At 39.3% G+C, this 16,159-nt stretch overlaps 1 protein-coding gene across 7 annotated transcripts in view; it reads right to left on the bottom strand.

Annotated features, from left to right (window-relative positions):
• Window positions 1-9,762: 9,762 nt before the first annotated feature.
• Window positions 9,763-16,159, bottom strand: part of ntm (neurotrimin) — a 645,802-nt gene continuing 639,405 nt past the window's right edge. For 2 of the 7 annotated variants that reach the window (XM_050036038.1, XM_050036029.1), the window contains 2 exons: window positions 15,600-15,635; window positions 9,763-11,279 (listed from right to left, as the gene is read on the bottom strand). In XM_050036038.1, the coding sequence (XP_049891995.1) occupies window positions 11,179-11,279; window positions 15,600-15,635 (137 nt within the window). In that variant the 3' untranslated portion in view covers window positions 9,763-11,178. Of the gene's footprint in view, window positions 11,280-14,273; window positions 15,174-15,599; window positions 15,636-16,159 lie in introns of those variants that run through there. The other 5 variants (XM_050036047.1, XM_050036056.1, XM_050036082.1 and 2 more) reach the window with 5 other exon arrangements.

Below are 16,159 nucleotides of genomic sequence, written 5' to 3'. Positions count from 1 at the left end.
GGGGGGGGGGGGGGGGGGGGGTGCAAGACAAGATTAGACATGGTAGAGTTAGCCTCTCGAGAAAATCATGCTAGCAGCACAGCTCTAGGGATTGCAATATCAGCCTGTCAGTAGGTTGTTTCACTGCTTCGGTCCATCTTTTGGATCAGCTGAAATGGAATTCTATAGACACATTCAAGGTTCCCAGAGGATGAATCCTAATGACTTGCTTTTCCCATATTGCCTCTATGAGGTTCACATTCATAGCTTTGAGTTAAATTTCTCAACAAATGTTTCAATCAATTGACATAAAATGTGGTTCACCCATTATGTTCTACTCTGGAAGAATCGTCACACTGGTCATCTCCTGACTTGTGCCCTTAATTTTTCAAATGCTGCCTTATGATAAAACACTTGCAAAACTATATTCCTATCAGCCTGTATTTTTTGCTCAGGACTAATTGACAATATCAGTATGCTAACATACTCCCCTATAATCATAACTACTAAAGTGTCAGCATGCTAGCATCATTGTGAGCCTGTTAGCTTGCTGATTTATGTAGGTGCAACAGAAAAATGGCAATTATTTAATATGATTTAATTTACATTAAATCAGCTCTGTGCACCACCCTTCGAAAAGGGAAAATGATAGCCAGTTAAGTAATGTAGTCTCTTAGTCTCTTAAATATAGCCTGCTAGACTATCTGAATAAAAAACAATGGACACATTTATCTGTAGTTCCAGTGGTCCCTACAATTATCTACACATCCTCACAGAGACATGCATGATAACTGGTGACTCTAAATTGCCTTGTGGGGTGGCACAGTGGTGCAGTGGTTAGCACTCACATAGCTGTTAGTTAGTGATAGTGTGGGTTTTCTCCAGCTTCCTCCCACAATCCAAAGACATGCTGGTTACGTTAATTGGTGGCTTTAAATTGCCCATAGGTGTGAATGTGAGTGAGAATGGTTGTCTGTCTCTATGGGGCAGCCCTATGATAGTCCAGTGGCCTGTTCAGGGTGAACCCGCAACACATTCTCACTCCAACCTCATCACACATCAATGTTTGGTTATGGACTTTGCACTTCTACGTGACGTGCAAGGTACCCTGGGTGCACTAGTTGTTGACGTTCTGGGACGTCAACTTCAGCCTGTTACATGCATTGTCTGTTTTCAATGTTTTCTTCGGTTTTCACAAGAAATGTACAGTTCACATATAGTCTTTCAAAATAAACACACCTTGTTGGTACAACACCACAAATTGATCTTTTCTTCCTTAAACAACAAACGCACATGGTTACATTGAGCCAACACACACAGACATGGTTTGGTTTAGGCAACAAAAGCATGTGGTTGGGTGTGGAAAAAAGAATAAGGTTTGCTTTTACAATCATACGGAAAGTGAACAGTGACCCCATCACTCCTCTCGGCCGCCTTACTAGGACTTTCGCCCTATTAACTTTTGTGGTTCTCCCACAGCATTTCCCCGACACACCTGGGTCCCGTTACGCAATAACAGCAACCAGCTGGGTGTCATGTCGACGTGAAAGGACGGCTTATTTTGCTGGTGTCTGACGCTGCCCAATTGCCGGTATTCGACAACTTCGGAATGAGACCAAGTTGGTAATCCACGTATCGCCCCACCTGTCAAATGGGATGAGCTCCAGCACCCTTGTGACCCTTAAGAGGATAACTGGTCACGGAAAATAAAATAAACAAATGAAATTGCCTTGTTTAACTCTGGTTGATGTAGGTAAATTTTCAGTCTTTACAATGTGCACCTCGGAGTGAATTGAGAATGCCATTATCAGGTGACTTGGAGCACCTTTCTGGTGCTGCTCCGGATTAGATGATCCCGCCTGAAAATTAACAAATGCAAAGCTCTACTATATCAGGTTTTGGACTGCCATCAATGCTTTTAAATGCAACCCAGTCTGTGAATTAGCTTGCAGAGACTTAAACTTTTACAGCGGTTTAACATAGATTGTAATTTTGTTGAGCTGTTGAGCAGTTACAAAACAATGACGGTTCTGACCTGTTGGAACAGGGACAACTGGGGAGTATGAAATCTTGGGAGCTCTCATATTTTTTTATTTTATCTATTTATTTTTTTATTATCCAGCGTATGTTACCCTAAACAAAACCAAACAAAGCCTCTTTAAGCGCCCCAATAGGTCACCAAGCTTATACATCTACCTATTTTGTGAGGAAAGAGACTGGATTTCATTTTCTGGGTTGATCAGGTAATTAGTTTGCAGAAACTCTAGATACTTGGTGTGATGGCACTCTCTCTAGCTGCAGACTGTTATGCTGGTTTCATTGTTTCACACTCAACTGTCCTCCTTCAATGCTCAGATTTATTGATCTTAACTGACAAAAAGTGTAATAGAACAATAGGCTACAGCCTCAAATGCAGTCAATCACATAGTTTTGAATGGCCTGAAATTGTGCATTTCTATGTTAGCTTTGATTTTAGGGACATTGGCCTTTAACATAAGGAAGTCTTTTATCTTTCTAACGCTGTATTCAGTCTCTGGTGTATGGAGCAAGTCTCAGCTGCAGAGAGCAGATGTTTGCATGAATTAAATATTTGTTGAGGCTGAAGTAGAGCGGTGTGACGGCAAAGACATGTTTTCTGTCACTGCTTAAAAAATACAATAAAAAGCACAAAACCTGAAATACTGTACATATCCTGGGCATGCTTTACATTATTTATCACACAGTAAAGCATTGCTCCAGGTCATAAGCACCACTGCCAGTGACAACTTACAGTGGAAACCTCCAGATTCTTGTTACATGTATCATCTGTATAGCAAATGAATGAGAATATGAAATTGCTTTTACATGCAGCTTCAGTGGAGGACGAGAAAACAAATTCAGAGTGTTATGGCAGACCCCCTGCTGCGGTTGTACATAATTGATGCACCGGAACCCTTAAAACACTCTGTGTTCAGGCTCAAAGACACACTGGTGTCATTTAGAGAACTGCAGTTAGCGGTTGTTGGTAATGTAGCGGACAGACCACAATGAGCTCAGTCCAAGGTCGGGACTTCTGAGGGATCAAAAAATCAATAGGTTTGTCTTGTTTCTGGATAGGTGCCACTGTGGGGAACGCTGCTGTTTGTGCACCTTGGAAAGGTCTGTTGGTAGTGCAGTATAGTAAAAGATATAATGTCTTCATATATGTATTAGACATGAATAAAACCTGAAAATAAAACACCAAAAATATGCAAATCACACAGTCTTAAGATACAACATTTTATTATTGTCAGTCTTAAATATGAGCACACACTTTTCATCAAGAAAATACATATGAACCAACAATCCTTTACAATGCAGGGAGTCAAATAGCATGATGCCCCCCTCCACTTGGGGAACAATCCAATCTGAAGAGAGCCCTGTGAACTTGTAGCCAGGCAAAGGGCAGAATTTTATATAGGTGAATCATCCAAAATAAATCCCAACAGATCATGAGACTACTTCATGCGTCTGCTATGATAATCCCCTGGCAGCTGAAGCAAAGGTTTCATTTCTCATGTCTAACCAAAGTTCACATCCAAAAATGTTCTCTCTCAGACTCCAATGCAAATCACACAAATGTCACAAAACACCTAAAATGAACAGTACTATCTGGTAGGTGCAATACAAGCTCAGTCATATTTCTTAAATGGTATCAAATTTTTCTTTAAAGACTGTTCTCACTTGCACATATGAAGACAAAGGAAAGAAAATATATCCATAGTGTTTTTTTGTTTTTGTTTTGTTTTTGTTGTTTTTTTTCCCCTCGAACTCAGCCCATCTTCCAACTGGGCCCATGTTTACTTGGGCTGAGAGGGAGAATGAGTCCTGCAATCCTTATGCAGTCTTCAAACAGACAATGGAATTGGTCATATCACCATAAATATGCAGTGCTACTGCCAAAATATAAGCCTTCATGGGCTGTGATTCAGAATTGGCTGACTGGAGTCAGACAGAGACAGGAAAAGTTATGTGTATTCAGGCCTTCTCAGTGCAGTTTCCCAGCTGAACTTTGGGGGTGGATCAGAAATATTTTACTAGTGTACTTCCAAGATCCTCTCCCCGGGCTGCTAGATTTTATCATTATAAGTTTGGCTTGAATGGGACTTGCAGTGTGTCTTGCATATCCTTTTAAAAGTCATGCTTGGTGGGAGTTTGAAGCATTTGCATTTGCTCTAATAAGAAAGCACAGACAGGCTTTTTTTTAATGCCATGCAGGAAGAAACTGCAATACGACTGCCTGCTATTTTTTCAGAGAGATGCAAAATTATTTTCAATTATACAGTTGTTCATTTCCCTTTGAAATAGGAATGTCAACACCTGCTGTGTTCACTTTGCCTCACCATAATGCATGTTATATGTAGCTGTTGGAAGTATACAGCATGGGGAAAAGCAATCAGTGTTTAATTTTTGAACTTATTTAACTCCTGAAGTGACTGGTGGCTTTAACAGGATGTTACTGTATTAAGCAAAGAGCTGCAATCATGTGTGAGACTTATACAATAGAGGATGAGTCCAGTTAACAACAGGACAATATGAAGGCCAACTGAGATTTTAGTAGTTTTCTCGACTAAATGAGCCATAACATGGTAAATAGCTGGGTTGTGCAACACAAAGCATCACACAGCATCTCACTAAATGTAATGTGATTGTGTTTATTTAGCTGCTCTGCACGCCAGCTTGTCTAACCTTGAGGCTACCAGTGCCCATAATGCACCGAAAACACTGGTGCTAAGTAACACCAAAGGCCTTGGGTCAGAAAACAATCCAAATTAAAACTTTAAAGAAGCAGCCTGCATAGGTTTTCTCCACATGGCTTCTTCTTGTTACACGTTTGGAACAGCGGGGATTTGAGAACAAGGAAATGAAGATGATACTTTTTCTGTTAGCTGCACTTGGCTAAGACCAAGGCCAAAACTTTAGGAAAATGCTCTAGCAGGATTTCCAGCAGTGATCTGATAGGTGCTGACTGTTTTCCATCTCCAGTGAAAAGACAGAATATTTCATCCTCAGATCACAGATCAGACTGCTCTTTGCCTCGATGCTGCTTCCTCAGCTCAGTGCTTCGCAGTTTACAACATTTTGTCTGTGACCACAGATCTCATCAGAGTTAAAAAACATTATGCTTGTTTGTTATTGAGAAATAGCGGGGTTCCTCTTAATGATCGTCTAAAGTCAGGATATTAATGTGCACAGTTTTAGTTTGTAGTCTGTGATGCTCAGTGCAGCCTCAACTCTGAATCGCTGCCATACTGGCCATATGGCATTGCTATTATTAGGTGGATTATTAAGGGAAGTCAGCTATACAATCACCCTCTTACCTTGGGTTACGTGTGATAAAAGCATTCATTTCCATTTAATCTAGACATACATGTTATATTTTGACAGCAGCCCTGCTGGTTCATACGGATCTGTCTACAATCTAAAGGTAAGTGCTTACATGGGTTTGTCCTCAGTAATAGTGTGCTTGACTTGAGAAATTATACTGTACTTGATATGATATTTTAAAAAAACAACAACATCACAATCATTAAGGACAAAGCAATAAACTGCAAACATTTAGCTGTCTGCAATGTCCTTTGTGTGGAGGTGCTGTGATACTCCAGGAGAAACAATACTGACAATACAACAGTGTGGAATAAAGACGGTGTGAACAAGCCTCACTGCCATTACAGCCTACACAAATGCACATCCATGACCAGATCTAAATATACTTTAAGGTGGTAATTGCTGTGCAGTTGAATAATTGGGCAAATTGCTGAACAACTGCTCAGAGGTAGTAAAGAAATAAGATAAATGACCGGTTTTTACAGTGTGTGCTTGGCTGTTCTACAAAAAAACTTGTGGGTGGAAATATACAAGGACGTCTCATCTCAGTAGAGTGTGGCATGTGTACATGTATGTGCAATGTATCCTCATGCACTGTTGTCATGCACTGTTGGTATGTTTTCCTACTAAAAGTAATGCACTGAAATTTGTACATATCCCATGTAATGATGAGCCTGTAATTTGTGGATAACATGTATATTGGAAGGTTGCATGTGACTAATGTCCTGATGGAGTACAGAAGGAAGCAGTCCCTAGTGGTCCATTTAGTAGGTAGGCTGGGGTGGTGGGATGGGTCACTAAACACGTAACTTTCCCCCGCAACATTCACCAGGAGAGTGGTGTTTGGAGCCATGTGAAATTTGAGTCATTTTAAGGTATGTCCTCACCATGTTTCTTTCCCTAAAACTAACCTCTGTAACTTAACATGCCTAAACCTAACCTCCGTAACTTTACATTAATTACGTAACTTTACATTAAAGACGTAACGTCCTTTATTGGGCGCAAATTCATACGATATCATACATAGGGTGACCATATTTTGATTTCCAAAAAAGAGGACACTCGGCCCGGCCACGAGATAGCCTACTTAAATGATACTCGCAGTTTACCCAAAGATGCCTTATAATTTTAATATATTTAAAGTTTATATGTATGGATAGAAAATTCAGTTATATTACAAAATAATATCTCTCAAAGACAGAAATTCAGATAAGCCCCTATAGATAGGGGACACATTCACACACTAGTGTGTGGCTACCCAATCCGAGCCCTACGGGTCCCGAAGGCAGGCCTACCCGACAGGTCGGGCGGGTTTGGTCAAAAATGTAGCTATAAATTGTATTCGGGCTCGGGTCAGATTCGGTCAGCTTTCAGTGAAAATGTAGTGCAAAAATAAATAAAATCCTATTGTCTGTCCTGTTTATTGCTTGGGCACTGTTATTTACGTGACAACACCTGAACATAACACACACAGACACACATTGGCTGTTTGTTTCTACCTCTCCCCTCGCTGGAAGCCTCGGACCTCCCGCCGCCCGCCTCCTCCTTGATTAAACGCTGAAAATAAAATAAAAGAGGGAGACAGGTTTTTCCTATTTTATCTTATTTTGTTATATTTCTCCCTCTCCCCTCACTGGAAGCCTTGGACCTCCCGCTCCCGTCTCAAACACGGAGGTCTCCCTCTCCGCGGAGCACCCACGGCGCACGCCTGGCCTGTTAAATAGCTTGTAACCACTGTGTGACACAAACTCAGTGCTTTAGTCATTAAATAATGTCAGGCTCGGTTTGGTTTCAGACATAACAAAACAGAATGACTGTCGGGTTCGGACAGAAATATGTGGCCCGTGCCGCACTCTAACACACACACACACACACACACACACACACACACACACAAGGAAGGAAAACCGGACATTATCATCAATTTATAAACACCCCCGGACGCCCCGGACAGGACGTCAAAAGTGGACATGTCCGGGCAAAAGAGGACGTTTGGTCAGCCTACATACAAACTGCTGTATGTGCATTTTTGTAGGATATCCAACATATTTTCACCCCAACTCATCCAGTGTTGCCGCTTTGTCTGTGGACTTTATGTAAAACCCATCCATCTTACCGGCATGGAGGGTGCCTTTGTGCATCTGTATCTAATGCCCAGATCACTAACAAAGTGGCAGTATTTGATGAGCTTGGAATGAGAATAGGCTGGGATATCATATGAACCATTCTATGAGGAAACATCACCTCATACAACAACCTGTATGATATCTTATGAATTAGCATTCTCATGAATGGCATTATGTACTTAACGTGAAGTAACTTAAGTTATGTAGGTTAGATTTAGTAAAAAACAAAACAAAAACATAGTGGCAGTGTACCTTAAAGTGACTTAAATTTCCCGCAAAGTTCACATGGTTCCAAACACCAGTCTCCCTGGCAATGTCCTGGGCGAAAGTCCTGTATTTTGTGACCCATCCACCACCCCAAACTACCTCTTTACGTCCCAAATATGTGGGTTACACACAAATTACTGGCTCATGATTACCAAGAATATGTGGAAACGTTGCTGCATTACCTTTTGTAGGAAAATGTATCAACTGTGCATGAGAACTGCCTGGTGTGTTTGAAAAGAGGAGATGGAGTGAGGTGTGTGTTTTTGATATTTCTAGGCTAATTATTAAGCAAGGTGTGCAGTACATTCCGGTCCTTTTCAAACTTTCAACTGAATTCAAAAAGATGTGGCTGAGATTGTTTGTGCATATTGACAGCAAAGCGCTTCATGCAAACCCCACTGATGGATCCCAACATAGACCTCCATGGGAGGTGATCTGACTTCAGTTCATCGTAAATGTGGTTAATCTTGTGGCAAAATGACGTGAGATCAGCAGTGCCATCCTTCAAGCCGGGACGGAATAATTATCATGTCATTTCCAAACATCACTGTGCTGGAGATAATAATAGTCTGCAGTGTCTCTCTCTCTTTGTCTTGTGCGTGAAAACAAACCATGATTAGCCTGTCAGATTCAGCTGATGATTACCCTGATCAATTTCAATAATGGCCCTATCTGTTTCATGCCGCTTTGATTTGGATATTGGCTCTTTTTTCACATCAAGAAGCACAAACCTTGTTATACCCAAAAGCCACAATGGGGCTGAGTTCAAAAGAAAAAAATTGAGGTGCACATAAATGAGGGACTGCAACCTCACCAGAGCAGTGGCAAGCCAGGGAAAAGGGGAGCAAAGGCTGAATGTGAACACAGCAGAGATCATTGGCTCTGTCTCGCTCATCTCTGTGTCTGCTCAGTATCCACTGAGCTTGCATTAATTTAAAATAACCATATGTGAAAACACACTCGATCAGAGCCGTGGGATCATAAGAAGCGCTTCATTGCCCCACCACTAAACAGACACACACACACACACACACACACACACACACACACACACACACACACTAATTTGTTGTAATTCACTGTTCCTGTTTGATGTTGTGTTAATGGAATTCTACAAGTCCTTTAGTACAGCTCTCATTGAAACCAACAGTCAGTAGATAGTTGTGTTTGTAGGTCCACAAACACAAACTGCTATTCGTTTTGCAAGAGAGGCTTGATGTTTAAAAAATTTCCCTCCACATTACAAAACCAGTAGACTAACACCAATTCTTGCTTTTTTTGTTGTCACTATTTTCCACTGCAGGGGGGGGACCTGAGTGCGGTCTGGCAGTTGGTGTGAGTTGTTTGCCAACACAAGAAATGTGAAAAAGATAAATGACTGGCTTTAATTCTTGCTGACGTGTTGTGACAGGTTTCTGATTGTTGCATAAAATCGTCACGCTCACAACAAAATAAGGTAACGCAGGTCTGTCCTCTTTTCGCTACCTCTCAAGATGCCTGTGATACTCTGTCTGTGCTGAACCTCTACCATAATATATCACAGAGATATGATTTTCTAGTTTTCTCACATATCCTGTCTTTTCTGACAATGAAAGCTATCTATCAAATGCAGTGTTTCCCACAGAATCGCCTTTGTCCCTTTGTATTATTTTGTGTCCCATGTTCTAAATTCAGAGGTTTTTGTGGGTCTGTGAAGACAATGCAGGCAGAGTTCTCCATGAATTCTTTTTGTCCTCTGCAGCAGTTTGTGACTCATAGGGAGGATAAACAATCTGTCAGTCTTTTCAGAGCTGATCAGATCAGATCGATGGATAAGAGGAGCAGCTACTGTGAGTGAATGCAAACTTTTAGACTAAGCAGAATGGAACAGTTAAGTTTCACTGTCTAACATTCTATTACGCAGTCTCTGGCCCGGGTGTACTCACTTATAACACCATGGTGTTGTATTTTGTATGTTTTCATTGTGGCGGGCTACAAATGTATGTTTGGGAAACCCTGAAGTGATAAGAGAAGTTGTAGCTTTTTTTTTTTACTCAGACCTCTGATCAATCTCAGTTATTGCAACTGGCTTGCATATTGTAAAGTAAGCCTGCAATTCTTTTCTTTTCAATAAGAGCTGGAAATGTGATGTTCAGATGTGCATTCCACAGTCATAAACCACATACTGTACATTTTGGTTTAAAGGTATCTATCATTTTAGATTTCCAAATGTTATGTGATGTTAAACTCATATTAAAACACAACATATTTGTCCTCTTGTTTGCGAAAAGACAATACTATGGAAAGGTGTTTGTGTTTGTTGGATGTTGAGACTCGGGAACAGAAACCCTATGAATTATGGTGCTGTGCGAACTGCTAAAGTCTTTGGGTTATTGTTGTCTAAATACATGCAAAAAGTGTTCTATTAACATGATCTTACTGAGTGGTCTCTAACCGTGCTGGTCTGCAACATGAACAGGAACATTTTTTCAAATAACTGTGCCGTGTAGAAATGGCATGATGTTCAAACAAGTAGCAACAGCATTAATAAATTTGCATTATTTAAGTCAGACATCGACTCCACACAAGTGGAGTAAACTCTTCCTCCATTTTTAACTACATAATTATAACATAATTATTCTTGACACCATTTCTGTGTACAATTGTACTGGTAAAGGAAAAAAAAGACAACAAAGACATAAAACTAAGATATTTGTCCTAAATAATTACAACTTCATATTTTCCCTTCTCAAAAATAGTCAAAATTAAAATTGAAAAAAAAGAAAGAAAAAAAAGAAAGAAAGATTAGCATAACACAACAGCAAGTATATCACTACAGTGCTGAGAACAAAAATACTTGAAGGTCAAAAACAATTGTGTTTCAACAACCAGACTGAATGATAATTATTATAGATTAAAATATGATAATACCAGGCTTTCTGCCTTAGGGTAACCTAAATTCCTTCTGCTTCAGTGTCTCAGTTTGACTTTGAGGTATTTAACATTCACCTCCCATACTTGCTGTAAATTTGCCTTTTCCTGGAGTTGAGATGAATATGCAATGTAGTTAAAAACAAAGAAAAATCCATTTCAATAACCACACCACAATTAAAAAATCTTATTTTTTCCTCCGAGACATATATGCAAAAAGAGATAATCCAGAATAATATAATTTAGAGAGAAAATTTCCAACATAATACAACTAAAATGTGAAACATTTGTTACATCCTTGAAAATCTAAAAAAAAAACAGAAACAAACTTTTGTTATGTACTTATTTAGTGGGTCAACATCATTACGTAGCAGGATACTTCATGCACTCACTGTGCATCAGTTTATGGTTCCAGTTGAAAAAAGAAAAACACACACCACCACTCTCTCTCTCTCTCTCTCTCTCTCTCTCTCTTGCACACACCCACACACACACACACACACACACACACACACACGCAAACAATACTTGTGTTCACATCCATTCCTCTTCAAAATCTGAGCAGGAACGGCAGGATCACCATGAAGAGCAGACAGGTGTGTGAGTGCACTCCCATTGCGCCGCCGCTGCCATCTTGAACTGCTCTCGGTCCTGATGGGGAAAGGGAAGGAAAAAAAACAACAAGAAACAAAACACTTTCAGTTTTTACCTTTTAAGGTGAGTTATTAGATGAACTGCCTATCCGCCGATTACAGGTCAGTGGCTTAATATGCTTATAACGTAACCCTCAACTTAATTACTGTAACTTAAAGTGCAAACCTGTAGCTATTGTGTGTGTGTGTGTGTGTGTGTAAAAAGACAGTGTGACTACTTCATTCTATATTTTGTACATGCTGTACATGCAAACCAGTGCAGGCCTTTGGTATGTGCAGACAGTGATTATCGTTAATTTTTTAGAATTACTGGGGATAAGGAGGTATGGATGACAAGCTTTTCTTAGTCACATGGCATTGACATGGAGTTCATATAACAATATAATAACAGCTTGCTTCTTCTTCTTCTGCTCTGCTGGTGTGATGCCAAAGTGTCCGCTATCACAGAATTTATTACACTAACTTTGACCCTTGAAAGCTGTTACTTTTTGTCTGTGTTTTTTTTTAAATAAAGATAAATAGGAAGCACTTTAATTAACATATCTACCAAGTTGCAAAATGCTCACACTGAATATATCTGCAAACAATGTTGTTTACAGCTAACTGCTGGAATTTGATAATGTAAGTGAATATCAGAAATGTTGAATATGGTTACTGACAATATATTTTGTTTGTTCTCCTATGACATCTGTATATGCTCATTGCAACTACATAATTTTTTTATGGTTAGTTTAAACACTCACTGCAGGCTCAACTGCTAAGGTTAGTGGAACATGACAGTGACTTGAACCACAAGACAGGCTGTGCTAACTGTATTAACATCTAACCAAAACCATGATCTTAAGGCAAATAAGCAAGTTGCCTAAATTTAACCGCATGTGGGACTCAAGATGCCAACCACAGTCTCTGGTGTCAAAGTCCTGAACTTTACAGGCCCACCATCCAGCCCTGACCTTGACCAAAATGTGAGAAACATATAATAGAAACAAATAATTCAGGGAGCTATTATGTTTTTATGTTGGATAATAATAAGACAATTTTAAGTTAAACTAATGTCAATGCCAGATAGACACTATCCAAGGTCCAAGGTCCTCCTTTGTTTTCACTGTGTCCCTTGAATATATTGTTAACATCATACTTAGATTATAAGTCAATATCCAGAATATGCAGCTAAATCTCTTTGTATCTGACAGCTAAAATAGTTTATTTTAGATACAGCAATTGTGAGTGAATCAATCTTCACTTTGTTCTTGCCAAAGTAATGGCATTTCTGAAACAGTCTGTCCATAATTGACAAGCATCATGTTGTGAATACCTGTTTTCTCAAACAGACGTGACTTAATATGGATGTGTGATTATTTAGATAATAATGGTGGATGGAGGCAGGAAACTAGAGATGGGAATCAGTCTTTGTTGGGAACTATAAATGAACAGCACATAGAATGGTAATGATACATACATTAAAAGCTTCCATTTATGAGGCAGGAGGTGAACGGGTGCAGCAGAAAGCACCTGTTTTTAAGCGTGATGATCAAAATGACATGGTCTGCAGCATCAAATACAGCACTGAGGATTAACACTGAACGTTGCTCTGCATCTTTTGCTTAAAGGTCATTCTATCTTTAACAATGACATTCTCTGTACTGAGAACCTCTTTTTTTAAGGGGTTGGGGGTATAGGTGACAGAGGAATCATGTATAATATAACGAATATGAGTAAATGGAAGTTCCTATCTATTTTAACATATAACACAGGTCTTTGTCACATGTTATATATTATGATGTCCCATTTTTTTTTTTTTTACTTCAGGTAGCTTTCTCTTTTTTTCACCATACATGTGTTTTCATTCCTGTTTGTTAAAATGATGCTTTGACATCCAGGTTTGCTTTGGTCTGTCGTTGTTGTGAAAATATTAATTATAGTATATAGTGGAAAATATGTGGAGCATACAGAGTGTGAAAGCATACTTGTAAGTACTTAGCATGTCAAGTTCTTGAGTTTAATTTCTCTACAACCCCAATTCCAAAAAAGTTGCGATACTGAATAAAACATAAATAAAAACAGGATGCAATGATTTGCAAATCTTTTTGACGTATATTCAATTGAATGCAGTACAAAGATAGGATATTTCATGATGATTTCAACTGATAAACTTTATTGTTTTTTTGTAAAACATACACTTATTCTAAATATGATGGCTGGAACCAGGTCAAAAACGTTGGTACGGGGGCAACAGAAGACTAGGAGAGTTATGGAATGCTAAAAAACACTTGTTTGTAACATTCCATAGGTAAACAAGTTATTTGGTAATAAATATTATTATATATCAGAGGTAGAGCGAGTCGTCCACCAATCGAAAGATCAGCGGTTCGATCCCAGGCTGCATGTCGAAGTATCCTTGAGCAAGATACTGAACCCCAAATTGCTCCCGATGGCTGTTCTATCGGTGTGTGAGTGTGTTAAAAACTGAGTAGCAGGTGGCATCTTGTATGGTAGCCTCGGCCACCAGTGTATGAATATGTGTGTGAATGGGTGAACGTGACTCGTAGTGTAAAAAGTGCTTTGAGTGGTCACTAGATGACTAGGAAGGTGCTATACAAATGCAGGTCCATTATGCATGTGTTCCAACAGCATGGCCTCGTAGGAAAAGAGTGCAGGTACTAGACTGGCCTGCCTTCAGTCCAGATCTGTCTCCCATTGACCATGTGTGGCACAATATGAAACTCAAAAAACAGTGATGGAGACCCCAGAGTGTTAGGCATCTGAAGTCATATATCATGCAAGAATGGGAAAAAAAAGTTTACCTCCAAAGTTTCAACAAATAGTGTTTTCAGTTCCCAAACACTTACTGAATGTTGTTAAAAGAAAAGGTGATATCACACAGCCGTAAATATGCCCCTGTCCCAACTTCTTTAGAATGTGGTGCAGGCATCAAATTCAGTATGTATGTTATGTTAAAAAAAATAAAAAAGTAAAATAAGATAAAAAAGTAAAGTTGCATTCTGTTTTATTTACGTTTTACACAGCATCCCAACTTTTTTTTTTTTTTAAATTGGGGTTGTAATGAAACTGTTTTTTATGATTCTTATTTATCGAGCTACAACCTTGGTAAATCAGAAAACAAAGTGGATACGAGCTATTTCATCTACCTTAGATTTAATGACGATGCAAGCCAGAGTCTCAGTAAGTTAGTAAAATTTCATCTTTATTCTTTACTATTATACTAATACACCTGAAGTATGCTGGTATGACAGTAATTGCACAACCAAAATACAATAGAATTTTATGATGCAAAAACTAAAACACATCATAATTTCATCATGCTCTTTTCAGGGATGAGGCAAGTTCCATCTAAATGAATGCATTGTCTGAGGATTGAGGACAAATTTGAACTTTTTACTTTGAAGCTTGTAACACAATGACTACTCATTTCCCTTGGATTTCCATGAGTTCACCACAGTTTCCTTTGGGGCATCTATCCAATTACCCTGCCACAGTGGATTATCCCTAATCCTGCATATGGCTAATTAGAATAATGACGTTCACTCGTAGTCAAAATCAAAGCCATTAATACAATTATGTTGTGTTAATGGAGTGGGTTTGCTTACAAGATGCTGCAACCACCAGTCACAAGGACACATTAAATGAAAAGATGGGTGATGTGTTTATCTCTGCACTATCACCACGGCTCCAAATGCTTGTTCTAAAAACACACAGGGCTCATCTACATCACATCTACATCACTATTTACAGATACTAGAAACATTTTAGCTTGCAGCAAGACTCTGCCGCTTTCTGTGTTTGCTTTCACGATTTTCTGTGTAGGAGTTGAAATACAAAAGCTAGATGTACAAGCACAAGCGCAAACGATGATAATGAAAGGTGACGAATACTTACATTGGGAAAAAAAGAGCATGCATAAATCAAAATGAAGCCATGTCACACAGTGTGGCGGTTGGGTTTGCAAAGGAGAAAGATGAAACATGGTTAGCGAAACAGGCTCCAGTGACCATTTTCACAAAGATTCACATGACATCTGTATGGCTGTTTGCTTTGCCAGTCCTTTGATTCAAAGATGATGTCTGCCATACAGCTTTAACATGTCAATTTATAAAGAGAACAAAGAGTTATCAAGAACAGCACAATTTTGACAGGATCAAAGAGCCCAGAAATGATTTGTCTCTTCTTGTCAAACACTGTGAATAACTCCACTGACAGTGCAGCCAGTTTGTGAAAATGGCTGTTTGTCATGTGCCAGCATGCAGTTAGTACTTTCAGTTCACGACAGTTGAAGTGCATGCTGGTGCAGAATACTAACCTTGCAATAGCGTTGAGCTAGTGGGTTCAATTACCACTACACAAGGGGAACAAATGGAACAGAGCAACATATTGGAAACAGAACAGCAACAAATCATTGACAACACTTGTGAAAAGCATGAAAAGTAAAGGCTGCTAAATAGACTTTTACATCATGGCTGCACAGTTACATACTTGAGTATTCAAAGTGATTCAGTTCAGGTGGTGTCAAAATTCAATTTCAGAGCTGAAACACTTGAGTATTTTAATTCTGACAACAACTCTGTGTTGATAAAATAATAATCCGCAAGACTTATTTTTAGTGACATGTTTGTTGACACCTGCTTATTTCTTTGCTTTGAAGCAAGCCCTCAGGAACAACATTGGACTATGAGGTAGTGTAGTGGACACAGTACGAATTGCAGGTCAGGTGATACCCACTGCTGAATGGGTTGATCAGTCTGTTAAGGTGATGGCTTTTTGTCATTCCGACAGGGATGTCTTTTACATCAGTGTTCCTCACAGCCTTATTTATTACAGAAAGCAACACACTATTTGTGGGATATTGGACACCTGGAATGT

Source organism: Epinephelus moara, chromosome 3 (genome assembly GCF_006386435.1).
Source record: "Epinephelus moara isolate mb chromosome 3, YSFRI_EMoa_1.0, whole genome shotgun sequence".
Classification (NCBI taxonomy): domain Eukaryota; kingdom Metazoa; phylum Chordata; class Actinopteri; order Perciformes; family Serranidae; genus Epinephelus; species Epinephelus moara.
The sequence above is the reverse complement of the archived record's forward strand: the minus strand, read 5'-3'. Positions and strand labels throughout refer to the sequence as shown.